The sequence below is a fragment of the Pseudochaenichthys georgianus genome, chromosome 11 (genome assembly GCF_902827115.2).
Source record: "Pseudochaenichthys georgianus chromosome 11, fPseGeo1.2, whole genome shotgun sequence".
NCBI classification, from domain to species: Eukaryota; Metazoa; Chordata; class Actinopteri; order Perciformes; family Channichthyidae; genus Pseudochaenichthys; species Pseudochaenichthys georgianus.
In genome coordinates, this window is record NC_047513.1 from 28,663,314 (window position 1) to 28,688,068 (window position 24,755).

Here is a 24,755-nt window from a genome sequence, read left to right on the forward strand (position 1 = left end):
TAACGTTGATGCTGCATATTTACAAACAGCATTTCCGGGTAAAACTTTTTTCAACGACAGACATTGAACGTAGCTACGCAGCTTTCTACTGTGAAAATACAGATAGGAGGCGTTTGGGGTCGATACAAAAACTACCTAATTCACAGCTACGTGGGAAAACATGCATACACAATGGAAAAATAAGGGTCACAATTGTATTTTCATTTATATTTATCACTTACAAATTATGTTGAATTGGTTATGCTATTTTCGTGTCATGAATAACCCAAGTATAACAGGCAGGAATGTGAATAAAAAGTCATCAATACCTATACATTTGAACTTTTAAAGATAAAATCAACTCATGTCCGGTTCTTATGGACATAAAACCTTCAATTACATAAATCTAGCAAATTATTTAAGTTGCCATTACATATAATATTTATTTAAAATATGATGAGGTTCTTCATGCACGTAATTTGGCTTTCTCAGTGTCTCTTAAACCACATTGTGATATGAAATAAAATATAAAAAGGATGCAGCCCAAGTAGAACTTGAATCACAAAACACCAGCTAAACATGACCTCATTATTAATGTGCTCTCATCCGAATAATTAACTCATTAATTATTCAATAACTATTCAATTCTATCATTTATTTTATTGATTTGAATATGTAAAACATTACCTATAAAGCCAAATGGGCAGGGCGCCTCCTATGTTGCGGATCCCGTATTCTAAATTCATACCTTTATCTCCTAGCGTTCGACTCCTTATCTGACTGATAGTCATTTGTGTGTGCATATGAGCTGTGTGTATTCACGTTTACGCCGGTGTTACTCTATTATTTATTGTATTTAAGGTTACCTGCTCTGTTCTGTACAGCACTTTGGTTAATATGGGTTGTTTTAAATGTGCTTTATAAACACATTTGATTGATTGATTGACCTCTAATATCTAATAATATCTAATAACACCTATAACACACATTGGTATTAATTAAACTGATAGTACACACTACTGTCCATCCCATTGTATGATTGAACTACTTCATGCATTTAATTGAACAGAAAACATTAAATATAATTATATTGACATGAATATATAATATATGTAAACATAATACAAAACTGATATTTAAGATGATTTCATATATATCATTAAAACGAAAACAAATATTACAATTAATAAACATATGATTGTTGAAAATGATATCTATGGTAAAACGTTCGCCGAAAAGTACAAGATACACAACCTTACCGTTTTAAATAAACAGTGTAATACAGTAATCAGTGCACAGTGTATGAATAATAAATAATAAACATCTTATATAGTCAAATGTTGTTAAATGTGTCAGGATGAATTATCTAAGTGTCAAACGGATCACTTGTAACTTCCTGCAATACAGTTTAAATATACTTTAGAAATCTTACCTTTTTCTGCATCAACCTGTGATATGAGGCGAGTTGATCCTCGTGGAGCCTCTGAGGAACACAGAGAGCCTTCAGGTGCTGCACTCAGACTGTTTTCTACCTGTTGCCAGGTGCCTTAAAGCCTCTGGGTAGGAGGAGGGGGAGGAGGGGGTTGGAGCTGTTGGGAAATTATGATGAAGATCCCCTAGGGCCAATGAGATCTCATAACTAACGGTCTTGTGCAATGATGATTTGTTCCCAGAATACCTGACTTTCTCCATTCCAAAAATAAAACAATTTTTGACTACAATAAAGAGTGATCTTAGTTGGATTCAAACGCTACGCTCGACGTTGCGTCCCGGGATTTGCTCCAAAAACACATTTCGGTATTGCTGAGCATCCAGATTTGTGTAACTGGTTCCCACTGCATGCTGGGTATCTCTTCAAATACTGTTACCTACTATAGGCAATAACTTAAATTAAGAAGTCAATAAATTACGATTAAAAAAAAGGCCTCAGGATGTAAGAAGCCAGAGGGTCCGTCACCAGGCTTTAAAATAAACTAAATTTAAACCGGCGGCGTCTCGTTTTTTACAGGTTATTCAACCTTTATAAATATTTTCTGCAAATTAATTCATAGTAATTCATAATTCAGGTTAAATGTTGTCATTAGATTATAAGATAAAACATCATTGTTAATTGTATTGGAACTAACACCTAAATGTCAAACTAGATCCAGATTTTAGTAAATAAAAAAAGGTTGTGGTTTCAGACATCAAATAATAAATATTTTAAACGACAATATTATTTGAGGGAAATTTGGGATATATGTGGTTTGAAGTTAATATATTTTACTCAAACACATACCTACAAATAAAAAGGGAAAGCAGTCTCTTATTCTAAAAATGATCCAGGATAAAGAGAGTAATTTGATGTGCAGCAGCGCCCTCTGCAGGACAGAAAATGGGCCTACAATCACATTAAACAGAACTTTATTGATTATAATGAAACATTTTATCGAAGAAGTCACTTTACACCAAAGACTTTAAAATGCTGCTTCTGAAAAGCTTGTGTGCAAAATATAATACCGCACAAACAGTAAAAAAGTGGACAAGCTGTGTCATTAAAAAAAAGGCATAACTTGAATAATCTTTGCATGAAATAAAACTGATTTAAAGAGAATGGTAATAAAAAGTAGAAACAACCATAACGTGAGATAAACTCTTTAAAAAGGCATCATTAAAGGTTCATTTGGTCCAGTAGAAAGGCAGGTAGTGCTCTGATGTAATCATCGTAACAGTGTGAAAATGACCCCGACTGCTCATTTGCTATTAATGGCTTCTGGTAAAAAAAATAAGCATATAACCATTATATTCTCCCTTTTTAACTGTGGAGGTACAAGTTAGGGCTCCACAATGAATCAACATGTAGGATAAAGGCTGACTATGTGTTTAAATGTAATATTAAATAAAGTGTGTGCAGCTGCAGAGATCTCCCGGCCTATACATTGTAATCTACAAACTTAACAAATCATATATTCTTGGCATATCCTCTTCACCAATCATCATTTTATAAAAACTACAAAAAAAGATCAATCCATCCAATATCCTGATTGTGATACCAGCCAAAATAATCGTTATTTTTCACCAAATTGTGCAGCCCTAACGCGAGTAAATACAATCAATTGGAAGAGAAAGCTGTGTTTGTCCAAGCGGTGCATATAGCCTGCACATGCTAACGTGCTAGCTGCTGCTGCTGCGTGTCACCGTGGTTTCAGCTGAAGTCTCGGTCGGACAGGATCACCGGGGCGATGAGCGTCCAGAGGAAGATGGCCAGGCCGAACCAGCTGGAGGCGATCTTCACCCACACCGAGGGCATGGTGCTCTTTATCGTCTCGTAGGCCGCGTCGGGCCTGGGGAACCAATCAGGGAGGAGGAGTCAGCAGTGGATCGAATGTAATCCATGCATTGTGGCTTGTTAGATGTAGCAGTCATCACATACAAAGCATTTGGTACAACTAGTTCCTGAGCAGTGTCCTTCTCATGCTGATATCCAAGAGAGGGAGGTACACAGTCACAAGGTGGAGGAGTAGAAAGCAGTCTTCAATGTTTACTTCAGATTAGCTCCACGTCAGAAATGAGCATGCTTGTCACATGTCTCTCTCCATAGAGGCTGAATCATCATGTTAATCACATAGCTATCATCTGCCTCAAACAGTCCTGATGCTCTTCTAGGTCATCACACATCCTGTCATGAACACAGCTGCAGTTGGGATACCTTTGTTATCAGTGTTGGGTGTAACGCGTTACAAAAGTAACGGAGTTACAGTAATATATTACTTTTTGCTGTAACGAAGTAATGTAACGCATTACTAATGAAATGTGGGTAATATATTACCCGTTACAATGCTCAGTAACGCAGTTACAACACATTTTAACCCGAAATTAAATGGTGTTTTGTTTTTTTAACAATGTACTAACATAGCGAGACATTCCGACACCAGACACATTGTGCGGGTAGTAGATTAGTAAACCTGGTGTTTACTCTTCAGGCTTCGCGCCGGGATCTTCAGGGCAGTTGAATGTTATGCACCCTCTATTCAAAAAAGAGAACGGAGCGAAAAATACTAACAACAAATTGTGTCAGGTGCGCGTGACCTGCTCCGCTGCGCGTGCATCATTTCCAAAGTGCTTCCACAGCAGTGACACACATCTGTGGATAATCATTTATACGAAAATGGTTAAAGCAAGCATCACTAAACGCCAGCAACACTGCATCTACTGCAGACAGTAGCAACAGGTCAGATGGGGACATCACGTTACCCTCCATGTGGACACTAGCTTACTCCCGCCTGACTCGCCGCCCTCAACCCCGGAGCAGCACTCTTCGTTGCCCGAAACACCGCCGCCCCTCTGCGGCCCGCAGGTGCCAGCCAGGATACCACGGCAACACAGAGCCTGCCCAGGTATATATAAACAAGTACCCGCCTGTACAGTGGGGTTAGGCGGTCATTTTGCAGCTCATGGTATACAAATAGACAAGGGCTAGAATATGTGAAAATAGTGCCATATTCTGCCCTGCCTGTAGAAATGTTGGGTCAAAATAATGCATACAATAGCACAGATGCCTTCACCACGAATGGCTACAAAGATATCTCATATCCCAAGTTTATCAACAAGCTGATGTTGCAGCTGAAATGATCTCCAGGTCACAAATTCAACCTCACATGATGATGTGATCCAGTTTTCAAGCACAGTACATATTCTCTTCCCAGAGTATGATGGGACCAAAGTGATGATTTAGTAGGCTACATGGTTTTAATAATACTTTTGCTTTTCAATGTTTGCCATTTCAAACCATGAGCTGGTTCAAATAATATTTGCCTTGATTTACAAAATGTTCTCGTTTGTTTTATCAGTACAGCTTTGAAGCGTTGGTGCTTTTCTTTGCCACAGTCCACTTTGGACTGTATGAGATATTTCAGGATTGCACTTTTAACTCACTTGAAATGTTCTCACTTGGTTTCAAAACATAACAAATGCCATAATCTGTTCATTGGGGACCATCAATGCTATTTCTCATTGCTGTTTCCGGCCACTATTGCTCATGTAAACCTACTACCGGTGCGCCCCCTGTAACCTCAGATTCACCCTGAGTCATGTTGTTCTGGAACCGGGCCTGTATGGCCATAAACTAAACAAACTACAGAGCCCATTCGGTGTCCTGTTAGTGTTTACTTCCTCTCTGCCTTCTTCTGGTGATTTATCTGACGTCCAGCGCTCCGTCTTTTAACCTCTTTTCCTTTCTCTTTCTTGATCCTCCTTAGCAACCTTCGTTATAGTCCTTGACAGTGGTCTGTACTGTATTAACAACGTGTCACATGTTAAGAATTTACAATCAGAATCGAGTATTCAACTAAGCCGTGTAATACAAGTTGTTAGTAGCCTTAAGGGCCTACACAGTTTTTATGCTATACCACATTAGCCTTCATTGGATGTATAATGAGCTGCACTAAACTACATTTTAGCATTTAAAATACCTAGCCATTCTTTTGCGGTTATTTTGGTGAAAGTAACTACAAAAGTAACTAAAGTAGTGTAACTCATTACATTTCAGAGACAGTAATTTTGTAATGTAACTTATTACTTTCAAAAGAGAGTAATAAGTAATATGTAATATATTACATTTTGGAAGTAACTTGCCCAACACTGTTTGTTATCATGTTACTCTCATACTGGAAGAGTACATTCTGTATTTTCCCAACATATGTAAATGTCTATGTCGGGAATATCAAGTACACAATTGTCCCGTAATCATGTTACAACCTGCCCTCTGTCTCATGTGCTTTCTCTGGGACGTAGGAAAATGTGTTGGCTATTTTTTTTCACCAGGAGTCAAATAGAGTGGTGCAGGAATGAGTCCCAATGAGTCAGCATTTTGTCACTTCCTGTCGCCTTCGTCTGGAAGTCAATGGGTTGCTAGCCTGATATACGTCAGCAAATACCCCACTGGTGACTTTAAATGAGACGACTAAACGTCATCACACCCAACATTAGCCGCCTTTAGCTTAGCGATGGTGACGGGAAGTCATGTGACCGTGCTATAGATCCTTTATAGCCTAACATTAGCCACCTTTAGCTTAGCGGTGGTGAGGTGAAGTCATGTGACCGTGCTATAGATCCTTTATAGCCTAACATTAGCCACCTTTAGCTTAGCGGTGGTGACGAGAAGTCATGTGACCGTGCTATAGATCCTTTATAGCCTAACATTAGCCACCTTTAGCTTAGCGGTGGTGACGAGAAGTCATGTGACCGTGCTGTAGTTCCTTTATAGCCTAACATTAGCCACCTTTAGCTTAGCGGTGGTGACGAGAAGTCATGTGACCGTGCTGTAGATCCTTTATAGCCTAACATTAGCCACCTTTAGCTTAGCGATGGTGACGGGAAGTCATGTGACCGTGCTGTAGTTCCTTTATAGCCTAACATTAGCCACCTTTAGCTTAGCGGTGGTGACGAGAAGTCATGTGACCGTGCTATAGATTCTTTATAGCCTAACATTAGCCACCTTTAGCTTAGCGATGGTGACGGGAAGTCATGTGACCGTGCTGTAGTTCCTTTATAGCCTAATGTTAGCTTCTTAACTCAGAAATCTTAAAGTGGTGATAATATGTGGAGATTATTATATTTTATTTTCTAAAAAGGCCAAAATCCAATGGAAAAATGACTGTTTTTGTGGAGGGAGCGATGCTTACTTTCGCTTCGACCTGCAAAGATACGTCATCACTGCACCTGCTCTATGGTTTGTATCCACAGGAAACACTAATACATTTTCTTCTTATTGAGATATAAAACATATATTGTGGCAAAAACCGTGAAATAACCAGATATCTTTTTATAAGCAGAAGGATAAATAAAGGATACTTACATGTACCAGTTGGTGAGGGTCATCATGATGTAGAGCGAGGCGAGGCAGAGGCTCAAGTGGAAGAAGGAGTAGCTGTAGCTGACCCCTTCCTCCTCGTTGTCCACGGCGCGGTGCACCCCGTCCTCCCCCGTCTCAAAACTCTCGCTCGTCAGACTCTGGACCTCCTCCGTCCGCATCAGCTTGTTCACTGCGGTGTTGTTGGAGGAGCGGACACTGAGAGAGCAAAGGATGTTGATTCAAAGGTCGCTATAGTATACTGTTTTATATGGATATATACAAAACATGTATCTGAAGTGTTTGGCTCCAAACACCAAACGGATCATTGCAGCATTACCCATAATCCCCTCTGTTTCAGCCCTGTTTCCAAAGTGCTGATTCTCTGTCTGTTACTTTAGATGAAAATAAGGAGCCCCTCCCCACGCCCCTCTGAGAGACATTTGGTTACAAAGAACTCAATGGTGCTCTAGGAGGAGATTCAGGTGATAAGGGGGGGGGGGGGTTAACTTGGTTGGTGATTGGCTAATGGTTACTCAAGCCAACACATCGTTATGACATCATAAAGTGACCAAAATCTGATCAGCTCATTTTCAGACAGGTTTTTCTAGAAATGACAACAAGAGAGAGAATCTTTTTTCCTGAAACTTTCAGTCTCTTTCCACAGAGGGGACACATGTTGATGTAGAAGAGACATGGAGAAGAGGGGACACATGTTGATGTAGAAGAGACATGAAGAAGAGGGGACACATGTTGATGTAGAAGATACATGAGGAAGAGGGGACACATGTTGATGTAGAAGAGACATGAAGAAGAGGGGACACATGTTGATGTAGAAGAGACATGAAGAAGAGTGGACACATGTTGATGTAGAAGAGACATGAAGAAGAGGGGACACATGTTGATGTAGAAGAGACATGAAGAAGAGGGGACACATGTTGATGTAGAAGAGACATGAAGAAGAGGGGACACATGTTGATGTAGAAGAGACATGAAGAAGAGGGGACACATGTTGATGTAGAAGAGACATGAAGAAGAGGGGACACATGTTGATGTAGAAGAGACATGAAGAAGAGGGGACACATGTTGATGTAGAAGAGCCATGAAGAAGAGGGGACACATGTTGATGTAGAAGAGACATGAAGAAGAGGGGACACATGTTGATGTAGAAGAGACATGAGGAAGAGGGGACACATGTTGATGTAGAAGAGACATGAAGAAGAGGGGACACATGTTGATGTAGAAGAGACATGAAGAAGAGGGGACACATGTTGATGTAGAAGAGACGTGAAGAAGAGGGGACACATGTTGATGTAGAAGAGACATGAAGAAGAGGGGACACATGTTGATGTAGAAGAGACATGAAGAAGAGGGGACACATGTTGATGTAGAAGAGACATGAAGAAGAGGGGACACATGTTGATGTAGAAGAGCCATGAAGAAGAGGGGACACATGTTGATGTAGAAGAGACATGAAGAAGAGGGGACACATGTTGATGTAGAAGAGACATGAGGAAGAGGGGACACATGTTGATGTAGAAGAGACATGAAGAAGAGGGGACACATGTTGATGTAGAAGAGACATGAAGAAGAGGGGACACATGTTGATGTAGAAGAGACGTGAAGAAGAGGGGACACATGTTGATGTAGAAGAGACATGAGGAAGAGGGGACACATGTTGATGTAGAAGAGACATGAAGAAGAGGGGACACATGTTGATGTAGAAGAGACATGAAGAAGAGGGGACACATGTTGATGTAGAAGAGACGTGAAGAAGAGGGGACACATGTTGATGTAGAAGAGACATGAGCAAGTGGATTTTGCATAATAGGTGATCTTTTACGTGAAGTAAGCAACCTGGTCTTCCTCACTGTGCATGCTGATTACTTCTTTTAATTGTTTTTTTAAAGTGTTGATTCGTGGTTCTTATTTATACTGGAGGAGGTTTGGTTGAATGGAGTTTGAATGCTTCTTTTTTTGTGCTCCCATTACCACGTGATCGAGGTGGCTTCCAGACAACACATACAAAACAAGCACTGAAAAAAACGTTTTTAGCGCTTTTACTGTTGTAATGTTTCCAAAATCTGGGTTTTAAATCCTGCAGAACGCCCCAAAAACACTATTTTAATACTTGGAACAAATAAGAAAAACAGAATAAACGTATATTTTTGCAGCGGTCTCCTTTTATAGAAATGATCCTTCATAGAAACTCTCATTTAATGTTCAAGCAACACAACAAACTGACAAAACCAACACTGCTTTTTCTCACTGATGTTTCAATCGTTGTTTTACGGACGAAAAAAGACAAATAGTGAGATTTCAGACAGTGTTGTAAGAGCATTGTAAAAATGTCTTCTTATAAAAGGCGCATTGCGACCACGTGGAGCCTACACACCACAGCATTAGAGTAACGTACCTGGCGTAGAGAGTACAGGCCAGGAAGATGACCAGCCCCACGACGCCCTGGGCGTCCCACCACTGGACGGAGCCGGGAGCCGTGGTGGGGGCCGGGCCTGGAGCTGGAGTCGCCAGAGGGTCCGTCACCAGGCTGAGCAGACTGGGGTTACAGTTACGGTCTGCAGCGGAAACACAAAGACAAATATTACAACTGCTGTCAAAGCTGCAGGCGCTGGGTGGGTGTTGCAGGAATAAGTCTTAAAACCCTGAAATTAGTCAGCATTTGATCACTTCCTGTCCCCTAGTCTGGTAGAAATTGGTAGTGTTTTTGGTTGTTAGCCTGAAATGAGGTCTGTGGTTAACACAAGGTGAAGAGATTTTTATTCTACACCATAAAATACGTCAGTAATACCCCAAAGGTGAATTTACAAACAGCGGTTTCTAACAAGTGTCTAAATGAGACGACTAAACATCATCACGCCCAACATTAGCCTCCTTTAGCTTAGCGGTGGTGACGAGAAGTCATGTGACCGCGCTGTAGTTCCTTTATAGCCCAACATTAGCCGCCTTTAGCTTAGCGGTGGTGACGAGAAGTCATGTGACCGCGCTGTAGTTCCTTTATAGCCTAACATTAGCTGCCTTTAGCTTAGCGGTGGTGACGTGAAGTCATGTGACCGTGCTATAGATCCTTTATAGCCTAACATTAGCCGCCTTTAGCTTAGCGGTGGTGACGAGAAGTCATGTGACCGCGCTGTAGTTCCTTTATAGCCTAACATTAGCTGCCTTTAGCTTAGCGGTGGTGACGTGAAGTCATGTGACCGCGCTGTAGTTCCTTTATAGCCTAACATTAGCCGCCTTTAGCTTAGCGGTGGTGACGAGAAGTCATGTGACCGTGCTGAAGATCCTTTATAGCCTAACATAAGCCACCTTTAGCTTAGCGGCGGTGACGTGAAGTCATGTGACCGTGCTGTAGATCCTTTATAGCCTAACATTAGCCGCCTTTAGCTTAGCGGTGGTGACGTGAAGTCATGTGACCGTGCCGTAGTTCCTTTATAGCCTAACGCTAGCTTTTTACTTCAGAAATCATAATGTGGTGTTAATATGTGGCCACAAAGATTATTTTCTGCAATATACCAACATATGGAAACATCCTATCGTTTTTATTCTTGCTCTTTAACTTCTGAGGTTTCCTACAGAAATAGCTCCTCGCTGCCCCGCTCTCTAACAGGCTGTGGGGACGTACTGGGGTTGTTGCTCATGGCCGACCAGGTGATGTACATGGTGTAGAGCGAGATGAAGGAGGCCTGCAGCAGGCCGGAGCTGGGCTGAGCGTCCTGTGGAGACATGAGGGAATGCATCAGAGTGCAACTAAAACAAAACTCTTCATTGTTTAAATTACTTCCTGAGATGCAGGTGAGAAAAAAGTAAATGGTGATCATTTTTACTTTCTCATTTGACTTATGAACCAGCGATGGGAAAATACTGATTGAGCTCAATCAAAGATACAGAAGTGTGCACGATACACCACTAAAATGACCACAAATGAAAAAGATAGGTCGAGCTGCTGTTCTAAGATCCAACGGGACAGAAAGCAGCCCCCCACATTTATTGTGTAATACTTTTGGTACTTCTAAAAGAGAGACAGGATCTAAAAGTGTCCTTGTTATGAAGTGACAGGCAGTCAGTGAAGTATGTAGGGGGCAGGTTATGTAAAGCCTTGTAAATCATTAAAAGCACTGAAATCAGTTATAGAGGTATGGTATTAAACACGAAGGATTAGGAACAAAATGCCATAATTGAGAGGCATTAATAGTGATATTGTTTTTAAACTAGTCTTTTATTACCTGGACTTTGGGCAAGATGGACACGACGGACACGATGATGCAGAAGATGAAGTTGAGGCTGATGAAGACTTTGTGCTCCGTGCAGTCGTCGGGTTTGGTGTAATAAACGTAGAAAACCACGACGAAGCTGAACGCCAGAGCGTAGAAGATGACGGTGATCGTGAGCAGAGCTGCGGAAAACATCAGTAAACAATCACATGAGGGCAGACTCACATAGGGTTCATCTGCTTCATGCAGTTTGACTTGTTTAACACTATTACTATCTACGCCGGGGTCCTGAGTCGTGGCTGATCGGGTCGCTGCGGTCCTGAGTCCGGGATCCTCTATCCTGAGTCCTGGATCCTCTATCCTGAGTTCTGATATGAGTCCTGGACTTCGAGTCGTGGCTGATCCTGTTGCTGTGGTCCTGCCTGACTCTCACCATACTACTTCCCTGATGGCTCCCACAGGACTGTTGACATCCTCGTGGATTCATCTTCCTAATATTCACACATGCATTTCCAAACATTTGGACTACCTATGTTGCAAATGTATTATCTCTTCGATTTACACACGGCATCTATTGCACGTCTGTCCGTCCTGGGAGATGGATCCCTCCTCTGCTGCTCTCCCTGAGGTTTCTCCCATTTTTCCCTTAAAACTGTGGGTTTTCTCCGGAAGTTTTTCCTTGTACGATGTGAGGGTCTAAGGACAGAGGGTCTAAGGATAGAGGGTCTAAGGACAGAGGGTCTAAGGACAGAGGGTGTCGTATTGTCATACTGATATTCTGTCCACACTGTGAAGACCACTGAGACAAATGTAACATTTGTGATATTGGGCTATATAAATAAACATTGATTGATTCATTGATTGATTGATTGATTGATTGATTGATTGATTGATTGATTGATTGATTGATTGATTGTTACTCGACCAATATTAATGCAATATTTGCAAATAAACATAGCTTTGTTCATGATTTGAGTGATTTATTGTTGAATTGTTTAAATTCTGATCATATGAAACCCTGCCATGTGAGAAATTGAGTGAGAATGCTATTTTCTTTTATGAAAACTGACATGAATACATTGACCTACAGGGATTGCCTCGGGCGGCGTTGGCTGATGGGGGAAATAAGGCGTATACCATCATAGGGTCAGTGGTTTGAAGCGTCTTGTGGGAAGATATCTCAAATGGCTTTAATAAGCACGTCTACGATAAGTGTTTGTCCGTCGTTTCGGAGCGTCAGCTAAATATCACGTAGTGGAATGAAAACCGTTGGAAGAACCCTCACTTGTAAACGTTTATTGGAGTTAATTTTGGATAAATACCTGCGTACCAGAACTTGGAGTTCCCTTCTTCGGCCTTCAGAAGCCAGGACTGGTTCCAGGAGTGAGCGAAGTCCACGAGGAGGATGAGCTGCACCACGATGAAGAAGAACGAGCCCACCATGCCGAAGTAATACCACACTGAGGGGGGGGGCAGAAAGAGATCAACAGGGTTTATTCATAAGGTAATTAGGCAAGGATATATCATCTACAGTGCTACACCAGAGCAGTAGAGTGTAGGTCATCATTTATCAGATCTAGTTGTAACATAACGTGATGATTTAGCCAATTAACAAAATAAACAATCTTCCCCATTTCCATTAATCACATAGAGGTTAGAGGCGGTCATTCATGCAGCATCAATGAGCTACAATGGGAGGTTGAGCTGCAACGTATGCAAATCTTAAACCTGAGTTCTTGGCAGGAAATGACCTGTTCTTTGTTTTTAACTTTATCAACACACTTTTTTTTTAATAACAAAAAAATATTTTATTTAGCAAAAGAAAAAGACGTAAACCTAAAAATTAAAGTAAAGTTTTAAATCACAGATTTTCGACAAAGAAAAGTGAGCAAAAAGTCTATTTGGGTAATCACAGACATCTAGAGTAAACATGGTTAAAAAACTCAAAGTAAAAATGTACCCGAGAATCCTTTGAAATAAAAGCTCAAGCCAACTAAAAAATGATGTTATGATGAATTAACTTCATACAACGGACATACAATAAATACAAGTTGTTCATAAATACACTACCTGTGTTAAAGATGCCGTCGGGGATGAAGAACGCTCCCACGGTGATTCCCACCAGGATCAGGAACTTGAAGAACCAGAAACTGAGACAAGAGGACAAGTTATTCCAGGTGTGTTCCTCCCCTCTGATTATAGTCTGAGTCACACACACACACACACACACACACACACACACACACACACACACACACACACACACACACACACACACACACACACACACACACGGGCGCAATTAATCGTATTTTAATCGCGATTACGATTATGGCTTGCGACGATTATGAAAACAGCATAATTGACAAAATACGATTATTTTGCTGGGTGCGCTTTCGCCCCTCCCTAAAAACCCACTCGGCCACCTGTGAGTGACATGTGTTGTGAGTGTTCAGCGCGAGCGAAGCTGTCAGAACAAGAGCAGCAACTCGTTAAAAAGAGGGGTAAAACTATTTCCACTATTTGCAAGTACTTTGCCATTACATTTCACATCGCTAAAGATATGTGCCCAGTTAGCACTGTTAGCAACCAGGGCTTTAAGCAACTTGTCAACACGTTGGACAAGCGTTACGCGATGCCGGCTCGGTATTATTTCAGCAGGTCTGCGCTGCCTGCACTATATGACAAATGCCGTGGGGAAGTTGAGAGAGATGTGGCTTCAGCTGACTACTTTGCTACCACAACAGACCTATGGTCTAGCCGAGGGGTGCCCAACCAGTCGATCGCGAGATGTGTCCAAAAATAGAACAACAATATTCTGTTTTATCGTTAATGTCCTGTAACATAATCTTCCTGTGCCAGAATAATGCACTTGAACGCATCATAGCTTTGTGATTGGCCGGCGTCACCCCATGTGTCGGGCGTGGCTGAGGGTCTTCAGTACAGGTGGCTTGTCACCTGCCTGCGCTCATCTCTGAAAACAGACCATGTAAACAGGCTGGTGTTTCTGGCAAACAATCTTTAAGAGATGACATGAGCAGCCCTACCAGCATGGTGTGACCACGGTGGCCTAAACATTTTTATTTGGTCTTAAATTGTAGTTCAACATTTATTTCCTGTTACTTCTGGACCATGACGGTTGGCCAGCCTTCAACGTTTAACTGAGTGGAATATGTTGAATATGTTTTACCAACATGTTGGCTATATGTTAAGGAGTTTTCAGTAGGTTGTGACAGTGCACTGCATCATATTTGATTTAATTTATTTTGGTCTAATTTATTTTTATTTATCATATTAATAATATATGTTTAGTATGGTTTTGGAAGTGCGCTCCAACATATTTGTTGTTCTTGTTTATTGGTAAAATATTATTTGTTTTAAAGTTCAATAAATTGTCAATGAATAATCGTCAAAATAATCATGATATCAATTATTGACCCAAATAATCGTGATTATGATTTTTGCCATAATCGCACAGCCCTAACACACACACACACACACACACACACACACACACACACACACACACACACACACACACACACACACACACACACACACACACACACACACACACACACACACACACACACACACACACACACACACACACACACACACACACACACACACACACACACACACACACACACACACTCCTTGTTGGCAGCTCTTAGTGTTGTATTATTTATCCACAGACCCATTTTGGATGGCTCCTCGAGGGTCCTTGCTGCTGCGCACTCGGAGCATGATGATGGAGAAGAGGAAGAAGAAGCAGGCCATGGCGAAGCACATGCGGTACACGGACTTGTAACCCACGACGATGTCACAGTTCACCTTGTTCTCTATGCCCGGGATAGAGGAGCCTCCGAGACAGAAACCTGGAATCTGAGGGAACAACACACGTTACTTTACTGTCCATTAAAGGTCCGCTATTATACTGCTTTTCATCAATATGTTATGGCTCTCAGATATACACACAAACATGTCTCTGAAGTGCTTGGCTCCAAACACCAAACAGATCATTGCAGCATTACCCAGAATCCCCTCTGTTTCAAAAGTGCTGATTCTCTGTCTGTTACCCCTCTGAGAGATATTTGGTTACAAAGAACTCAATGGTGCTCGAGGAGGAGATTCAGGTGATAAGGGGGGGGGGGGGGTTACCTTGGTTGCTGATTGGCTAATGGTTACACAAGACAACACATCGTTATGACATCATAAAGTGACCAAAATCAACTCATTTTCAGACAGGTTTTATAGAAATGGATCAGGACAAAAAGAGAGAGAAAAGGCAAAGGTTGTTTCTGCAATGTGTTACTTCCTGTTTTAGTAAGTTAAGTATATGAATAAAATCAGAGGTGGGAAGTAACTAAGTACATTTACTTAAGTACAATTTTTAGGTACTTGTACTTTACTTGAGTATTTCCATGTTCTGCTACTTCATACTTCTACTCCAGTCAGAGTAAATGGTGTACTTTTACTCCCCTACATGTATTTCATATATATACATTTTATTTATTGGGATAAACCCCTTGAGATGCACCATCTCGTTTTCAAGGGGGTCCCGACAATAGCAACAACTTACAGACATACATAAACAAAAAGACAAAAACATGACACATGAATCTGAGTACTTCCACTTGTACTCAAGTACAAGATCTGAGTACTTCAATCTTGTACTTGAGTTAAAGTAGAAGTACTCAGATCTTGTACTTGAGTAAATGTAGGAGTACTTCTCCCACCTCTGACTAAAACACACAAACGCACACAATTAACAAAAGTGCATTTTAAATTAACTTAAGTAGATTGTTCTTCCACTGGTGAGCAGTCTATTAAAACATCATGACGTCTATAAAGTCAAATCAGAAAACATAGTAGGAAGTGTAATTATAAAGTGACTGAAGCAGCATCCAGTAATAATGGATATTGGAGGACTTACTGCCTCCAGCTGCTCTGCAGGGTCTCTGTTGCTGGGTTACAGCCTTAAGAGACTCATTATTTCCCTTTTTGAATTGGAGATGACGTGAGGGGTGAGACTATATTAAAGAGATACTCTGGTGTTACATTAACTCACATCCTGTGACATCTGTGCGTCCCTCTGTATACTCCTGACTGTAAACCTTTGCACCTTACTTTGCACAATACTACCAGAACTAAGGCCAAGTACAGCACTCGAGTAAATGTACTTAGTTATTTTACACCACTGGCTCTAACACTTTTACCTGTTAAGCCCCAAAGCCCCTCTCTGCGGGGGCTTTTTTTTTTTTCCCACGACACTGTCTCAGGGCATCTTAATATTTAAGAACCTAGTAATGTGTTATACCAGATTAACGGGAATAATCTCAGCTAACTGACGATACAAACCATTTTTACCAAAACAAAACACAAGTCTCATAAGAAGCATCTAAATGACCCCTGAGCGAAAAATGCTAACGCACTTTGGCACAGAACTCAAGATAAAAGTACCCTTATTACTTATCGTAGCTGCACATACAAGATATCCGATTAAAGCTGAGGTTCCACACATTATTTAGGTATATATATCATCACTAAGTGATCCGAACTCGCGACAGGGGAAGCAAACTCAGACATCACAACACGTACTTTTACGGGAGATCGTCTCACCGTAGCTGTCAATCTGATCAAAAGACGTGTTCAATGGCATTAAAACGAGAAAAAATGCGGCTGAATCTGTTAATCCATATGTTGATAATGTTTCTGTAGAACTGAAATAATTATTTATAATCCATAATTATATTTTTATATAAAAATCGGAGAGTAAAAGTTAGCTGCTAATGGTAGCCACCAGAGTTATCGCAGCTTCCGGTTTTGGCTACGCGGCAGTCTCACACACACACATTACCAAATAAGGAGTATGTGGGAGTTTCCCTCGATTCCATTGGCTCTGACGGTTAGAAAGAGATCAGCAAAATCGAGCAAGGGGGGCCAGAGATATGGAAAATCCACTCAAATGACCCAAGAAGTGGGTTTTTACTGTGTTCAATCTGAATTTACTTTAAAATAAAAACATCCATATTGATTCTGACACTTCTACATCCAACTCACAGATGTAACCTTGCTTTGAGAACAAAGATTATTAATTTAAACCTTTTAGAAGGGAAGATATGGTCATTTGTTCTGGGAATGTCATTTTCGAGCCCGAAAAACAGGCTCGGGCTTAACAGGTTCACTCAGGGTTCATACACTTTTTCACCAATGATTTTCAATGACCTCTCCGTGACCTTTACCTAATTTTGACCATGACCAAAAAAAGTACTCTTTCACAGCGGTACCACTGAAAGTGGTTTATTTGAACATGGAACAGGAAAATAAGGTCTGCATATGAAACATGTCGTGCCTATCTAAAACAAATCAAATAGTTGGCTTGCTAGCTTCTACAGGCTAAAGCAACTCAAATCTCTCACCAGCAAAATACCTCAACAGTTAAATGCCATTTTACATTTCATTACAATACAGTATTTATTATCATTATAGTATTACTATTTCGGCGATTAGATAAAATATCAATTATATTTGATGCAACTTTAGTTACATTTCCATTACTTTTTCAAAACTTTGGGAAAAATATTGTTTTCCGTAACTTTTCCATTCAGGGCCTGGAATTATCATTTTGACTTTCCATGACTTTTCCAGGTTTTTAATGCCCATAAGAGCCCTGTATACTATATATATTTTTCTCACCAAGATTTGGCATATTGTTATTTTATCATTTTATATTTCTTCTAAATCGTGTGGCACAGGTTCAAACCCCACTGCAGTCAGCATGTCGTTGTGTCCCTGAAACACTTCACCCCAAATTGCTCCTGTGGGGATTGTCCACAGTGCTGACTGTATGTAAGTCGCTTTGGATAAAAGCATCTAACAAGTAACATGTAATGTAAATGTTATTTAAACAGTCTTTATAATTGTTCTATATTTTCTCTTATGTCAAACTACATACTTGTACAAAAGAAAATATTTCTGTGTACTTTTATACACCACATATATATTGATATTGATAATATGAGAAAATCAGGCAATACAAATAATTTGAATGAAAATGTATTTTATTTAAATAGTTAAAATCTGAATCAGACTACTTTATGTATCCCGGTGGAACATTTTCTTTTGACAGGTTTATTAGGATAAAACAAATTCGATTAAACTTTATAAATAATGAAAAAGTATTTTTATTAAATAGGTTGAAAAAAAATGGATACAAATATTATAAAAACATAGTATTTTAAAGTGAAATTCCCAATAAAGATAACATTAATTTAAATTCAATAATATTATTTATAGAAATGTCCAATACGGATAATTAAAAGAAAGACATAAGAAATGAATACAAAAACATTCCTATGTAATAAAATAGAATAAAGATAGTAATATAACAATGAGAAGTTAAAGCAAAAACTACATACATGTCAAATGGAATAAAATAAAACATAATGTAAGATGAATTTCTACGACTGTGTTTTTATACTATGTGAAGCACTGCTTAGCAATGAACCTGATTCTCATTAAGTCTTTTAACAGGTGCTCCTGCAGCAGTGTTAAGTAACGACCTTTTTTACATCACTAAGACGAGGCGAGCTAAAAATAGATTCTTGATAATAAAAACTAAGACGAAATGTATATTTTGTTTTCGTTGACAAGACGAGACGAGACTAAGGTGTTAATGGTGGACTATCGGACATTTTCTCCCAATTGTCCGTCTTGTCTGTCAAAATGCATCCCTGTCATTGGTTGAATTAGTTGGGATTCTGGGAATCTGCACACGCCACTCAAGTAAAGTGTTAAGAGAGTGAAATGTTGCTTTAAGCAATGTCAACACTTGATACTGTCACCTTGATTCCAATTTCAGATACCTGTATTTGCCTAACTGAATTAGTTTAAAGAGAGAAAACATTTTGACTACAAGTTGACTAGTCCTGCAGCAGCGCAGTGTGGAGCATTGACTCTGAGTTACCTGCTTCAGGTGTTCCTCCATGCCCGGCAGGATCATGATGATGGACACCAGCGTGCCGAGCAGCAGCAGGAAGGAGAAGGCCAGCCGGGTGATGGTGGAGTTAAAGGCTGACGGGCAGCAGGAGGACAGCAGGCAGGAGGCGGAGCCACACAGACACGACGCCTGCAGGGAGATGAGGCACGGTTATTCATATTATAACAACAATAATGCACACAATGTGGACAATATCTGTTTTTTTTACATTTTATTCCATTCCATTCTATTTCAATGTAAATACTGTAAATGCTCCCTCTCCTGCACGAGACATGCGGTGATTTAGGGCGGCAGGAATCAGGCCTGTGGGCAGGAATCAGGCCTCCTGCATGATTCAGATACTGAGATCAGCCATCCTTCACTAAACACGAGCGCAGCAGAGTAAACAATGCAGCCGTGACCAGATGAACCCAGTTTCCATATTTAAGACTCGTCTGGGCAACAAACAGTTCTTACAAATAACTCAGTAAGAGGAAAACGACAAAAACACCAGAACAAAACTCAGAGTTCACTCACATCGTGCCCTCATAAAGGGTCCAAAATGTCTGTGTCAAAAACTGCAATGAAACTAAATATTATTATTTTACACTTTGACTTTCAATTAACTCCAGTCCAGATTACAACTACCAAATACTTTTTGATTAGTAACCCTTTAATGCCAGTTTGTGTACATATTGTCTGATTTAAGTTTTGATTATATTTCACATCATTAATCAAAATCTGTAAAACAACTAAAGGTGCTAAAGTGGAGTAGAAGTACAAAGTAACAACACATTGAAATACTCAAGTAAAGTACAAGTACCTCAAATGTGTACTTGTGCAGTACTCGAGTAACTGTACTTTCTTATTTTACACCACGGCCTTTAAATGATAGTTTGTGTACATAATCCCACTATTGTTTACAACATGAAAAAACACATATTTGACATGACATGACATGTTACTTGTTAGACGCTTTTATCCAAAGCGACTTATATACTCAATACTGTGGACAATCCACACAGGAGCAATGTGGGGTGAAGTGTCTTGCCCAGGGACACAACGACATGCTGACTGCAGTGGGGTTTGAACCTGTGACCCCCTGATCCGAACACCAACACTCTATCCACTGTGCCACACGCCTCCCATATTTAATTGTACTACTTCTGCTTTTATTCTTTCTTCAGTCTGGGATATTTTACTGATGAGCAAGAGCATCTATTTTCAAAGACATTATACAGTAGCCATGCCAAATAGGGCAAAGTAGCTCAATCTAGTGGAAAATAGAAAGGAGGCTCTATATTTTATGACTGATGTCATACAAATGAAAGCATCTATGGAGTAATGGCTGTGGGGTCAAAGGTGTGTACTTAATGTGTTTCAATGGGGAGGTGTGTGTGTGTCTGTCTCAAAGCAAGCAAAATATGTTGTTGTAACAGCAGTATCTAAAAAGCCAGAGAAAATGAAATCCCCTTTCTATTTGGGACGTGGCAATAGCCTTGTATTTGTTAAGTTTACAATGTTATAACTTATTTTATCTTAATCATGCATTTTAGGATTGGAAGTTGGATAAGCAGCCGTTTGAGCTTTCATATAATATTGTATTTGAGGTCAAATCCTCTGACACATTTCACATGTAGGCTGCATCTATGTTGTATATTTTGAAAAGTGTCAAAGTCTAAAAAGGGATAAATACCGAAGAAAAGGGTTAAATAGAAATAGCACGAATGGTTATCGTGGGAACGACAAGGAGAGAAAAACAAAACAGTGACGCCCTAAGAGACTGAAACCCGGAAGCTGTCATCAAAAACTGTAAATGTATCTATATTATTAATTTTATTTTCATAATACACATTAAAAGCAGAATGACACTATGAGTTAGTAACCGTAAATAAAATAAACAAAGACGCAAATGTTCACACGTCTAACTCCATTCACAAATCTGGCAATTTAACACTAAATTCACGTTATTTTGCATAAAAACACATTTTAAGTTGGTAAATGTTTAACTTTACACATCGACACATGTTTGTCATCTTTAATTAGATGTTTAGGTTACTTATCTTCACCATATATCCCATGAGGGTTGCTCAGTAGCGTATGAAGCCAGAAACAGAGCGACTGTAGATTCAAAAAGTACCCGGATGTGGGCCGACAGAGCATGCGCGGTTCAGTTTCCCTTAAACCCAGTCTCCGACCTCCCGCTCTCGGCTCATTCAAATGAATGGAGATGTACAATAACACTGGATTCAGCTTTTTGTGCATTTTACACCTTTAAGACCATAATGATTTAAATAAGGGCTTTACAAGTGTTCGTGCTGGGAAGTTAATTAAGCTCCAAAAAAAGTACACGCCGATTTACAGACGTCTCTTTGCCCAATGTAAGTCAATGGAGAAAAGTATTTTTGAGCCAGAATGACGTCATGTGACATGTAGTACCACCGTTTGGCCACTAAGCCCATTAAAAAAAATCGGCTTCAACGGTCGGATAAAAGACTACATTTCTAAATAATGTAAAAGTAACTTATTTGGTACCGTGTTTTACAATGTACGCCTATTTTAACTAGAAACAGGTATTCATAGTACTTATAATGTTAAATAATATGTCTACAGATACTGGGGTAGTAACATATTTAAGACTTGTTTATATAGTTTGTCACATGACTTTCTGTAGATCTTTATCTGTTTTCCTTTCCAACGCGTACTTAAAATAGTCAAGAAACCGTAAACATACAAAGCCTACATACATCGTGTAACAACAACACAAGCGTTAAATGTTTACTTACACAACTGGCGAGGGACCCTATTGCCAAACAAGCCCCCATGTTGATTTAATCCACAAATATAGTTATATAGATGAGAAGCGTGAAATGTTGAAAAAGTTCAGGAAGAAACCGAAACTGTATAAAGTCAAGTTAGTGATGTCTAGCTTCTTTAGAGAAAACGACGGATATCCGTTAAGCCTCTTCAAAATAAAAGCATGCAGTCAGTCACGTGAAGCCTACGCATAAACTCTAAATTACATCGTGTGCATGTTGGAAGTAAATCTTGGCAGCAGATATCTATACATAACACGAATGGGTGCAATATTAGAAGTTATGTTACATTTAACACAAGTTCTAATATTACATTCGCATTATTGTATATTTCTTTGATTCTTCATATCTCAATATCATTGTGTTAAAGGTCCCCTATTAGGCTATAGGCCTACTGTTTTTCATCAATATATTATAGGTCTCAGATATATACAAACATGTCTCTGAAGTGTTTGGCTCCAAATACCAAACAGATCATTGCAGCATTACCCATAATCCCCTCTGTTTCAGCCCTGTTTCAATAGTGCTGATTCTCTGTCTGTTTCTTTAGATGAAAATAAGGATCCCTCTGAGAGATATTTGGTTAAAAAGAACACACCGGAGTACTTTTCCCCGTACTTTTCATAGTTCTGTTATGGCGCGTTTCCACTGCAGCGGGTAGCTCGCTTTAAGCGTGCCGAGCCGTGCGGGGCCCGTTTTTGGTTGCGTTTCCACTTGGCCTAGTTTTGGCCCGGGGCTACTTTTTCACCTTTTTTCTAAATCGTGGTTCTAGGGCCAGGAACAACCAGGCTGAGTCGGGCTGAGTATGCTAAACTAGAGAGAGAATCGCTGGCAAGGGGTCTACAACTACAACAACATTAACAGATTTGACCGTGATTTAATTGTAATACACGTTTAAAAATGATGCCGAAGTAAAACATACTGATACCGGTTAGTAAAAACCATGAATTAATGCTTTGACAAGTCTGCAGACAGACGGCAGGCGCAGAACCTTTTAAAATGCTTGTTTTCTAAACGGAGCTTGGCTAAGCTAACATTATATATGCTCCGACCGTCCACACTCACAACAACGGCCTATACAGACATAAATAAACCAGCGACTGTATTCGCCATGACACAGGCAGTCTGTGGTTTGTACTTGTTTAACTTTTGTCTAGTTTCTGAGCAGATATGAAGAGCTGTGAGCTCTGAGTGCTAAGAGCTAACGGCTGTGTTGTTTTTCTGGGGCTCTCATTGAAGATGACGTCACGGCTCCGCCTACACTGCGTTACTATACTAACTACCCCAGTTCCTAAACTGTAATGGAAGTGCAGCATTAAAGTGAGCCGGGCCTAATAAGGCCTAACTATACCGAGCGAGGCCGAGCTAGGCCGAGCGAGGCCTGCAGTGGAAACACGCCATTAGTACCCCTTATTTTGCGTTCACACCAAAAAGAGTACTAGTAGAGTAGTGCCGATAACTTTTACCCCCATTTCTGATTGGCTGGGCGAATTGCAAACCACGCCCTGTAAAACTCTGAAACGTTTTGTGAAGCCGCCATTGTATTTGCTGGCATTAGCATTATTAGCATTATCCCCGCGCACCAACGGAGAGAGAATAACTTATGGAAAAATGCAATGTAATGTTATGGCAACAGAAAAGAAAACATGGGAGCGGTGGAGTGATGAGGAGGTGTCAGCGTTCTGGCGATTTAATCGGAAGGCTTCAGTGGAAGCTGCTGGGAGTCCCAGCAGCTTCCACTGAAGCCTTCCGATTAAATCGCCAGTCCCCAACTCCGGGGACTTTCGGCCGGGAACTTCGGGTGGCAGTATACGCCGTGAAGTTGTTCGCGGCCTGCCAGTAAACCTAAAGCAGAAGAAGACAAAGTGATGTCAGAGGCTCATTTGCGTAATCTTCCCTCAGGGAACTTATTCAGGTGTGAACGTGATCTACTCTTAGTTCCATGGGGGCACTATGGCGCATTACCACTGCAGCGGGTAGCCCCGTCCTCAAGCGGCCAGGCCAGTTTTTGGTGGCCTTTCCATATAGCGTAGCACCGGCTAGCGGGTACTTTTTCCGGGCCCCATAAAATCGTGGTTCTATCAGGCCAGGGTCAGGGCTGAACTAGTGACGTCAACACTCTCGACTGCTGATTGGTCAGAGAGAATCGTCACAAGATCGCGCGCGAGATCATCCCTAGCGTCGCATATATATCTAGAAGCAAGCTTGCAGCATTTTTATACACAGCATTTTTGTAAACGGAGGAGCTACAAAATGGTAACGTCAAAGAAAAGCACACCGTGGTCGACCGAGGAGATGACAACGTTCCTACATCTCATTGGGGATGATAAAATCCAGCGGGAACTCGAAATGTGAAGCCGATCGCCCCGCCTGCACTGCGTTGCTACCCCAGGTCCTAAACTGTAATGGAAATGTGCCACGGCCTCGGACGGCCAGCGAGGCAGCCCGCGGCCTGAGCGAGGACGCTGGGACGCTTAAACGGGGCTACACCACTGCAGTGGAAATGTGCCATAAGTGCCGGCACTATACGGCAAAGTACTTGGTGTGAAAGCGGTTTTTATATAAATGGATCAGGACCATTGTCATTTTCTTTTTTTCTAAATTTATTTTTCTTGTTTTTCTTTATTTTTCTTACACATTTGTAATATTCTATATAAACTTGTGTATTATCGTATTTTATATTGTATTTGACTGTGTTCATAGCATTGGCCAATACACAACAGAGACACACACACACACACACACACACACACACACACACACACACACACACACACACACACACACACACACACACACACACACACACACACACACACACACACACACACACACACACACACACACACACACACACACACACACACACACACACACACACACACACACACACACACACACACACACAGAGAGAGAGA

The 24,755-nt window shown here is 40.6% G+C and overlaps 1 protein-coding gene across 1 annotated transcript; it reads right to left on the reverse strand.

The window, feature by feature from the left end:
- Positions 1–2,365: 2,365 nt before the first annotated feature.
- On the reverse strand, positions 2,366–21,950 carry serinc2 (serine incorporator 2). The gene is made up of 10 exons (XM_034094648.1): positions 21,808–21,950; positions 19,010–19,171; positions 14,738–14,925; positions 13,108–13,187; positions 12,360–12,497; positions 11,050–11,219; positions 10,449–10,539; positions 9,225–9,384; positions 6,815–7,027; positions 2,366–3,302 (listed from the first exon to the last, which is right to left on the reverse strand). The coding sequence occupies exons 1-10, from the start codon at positions 21,844–21,846 to the stop codon at positions 3,164–3,166; spliced, it is 1,380 nt and encodes a 459-aa protein (XP_033950539.1). The 5' UTR covers positions 21,847–21,950; the 3' UTR covers positions 2,366–3,163.
- Between the last annotated feature and the right edge of the window lie 2,805 nt (positions 21,951–24,755).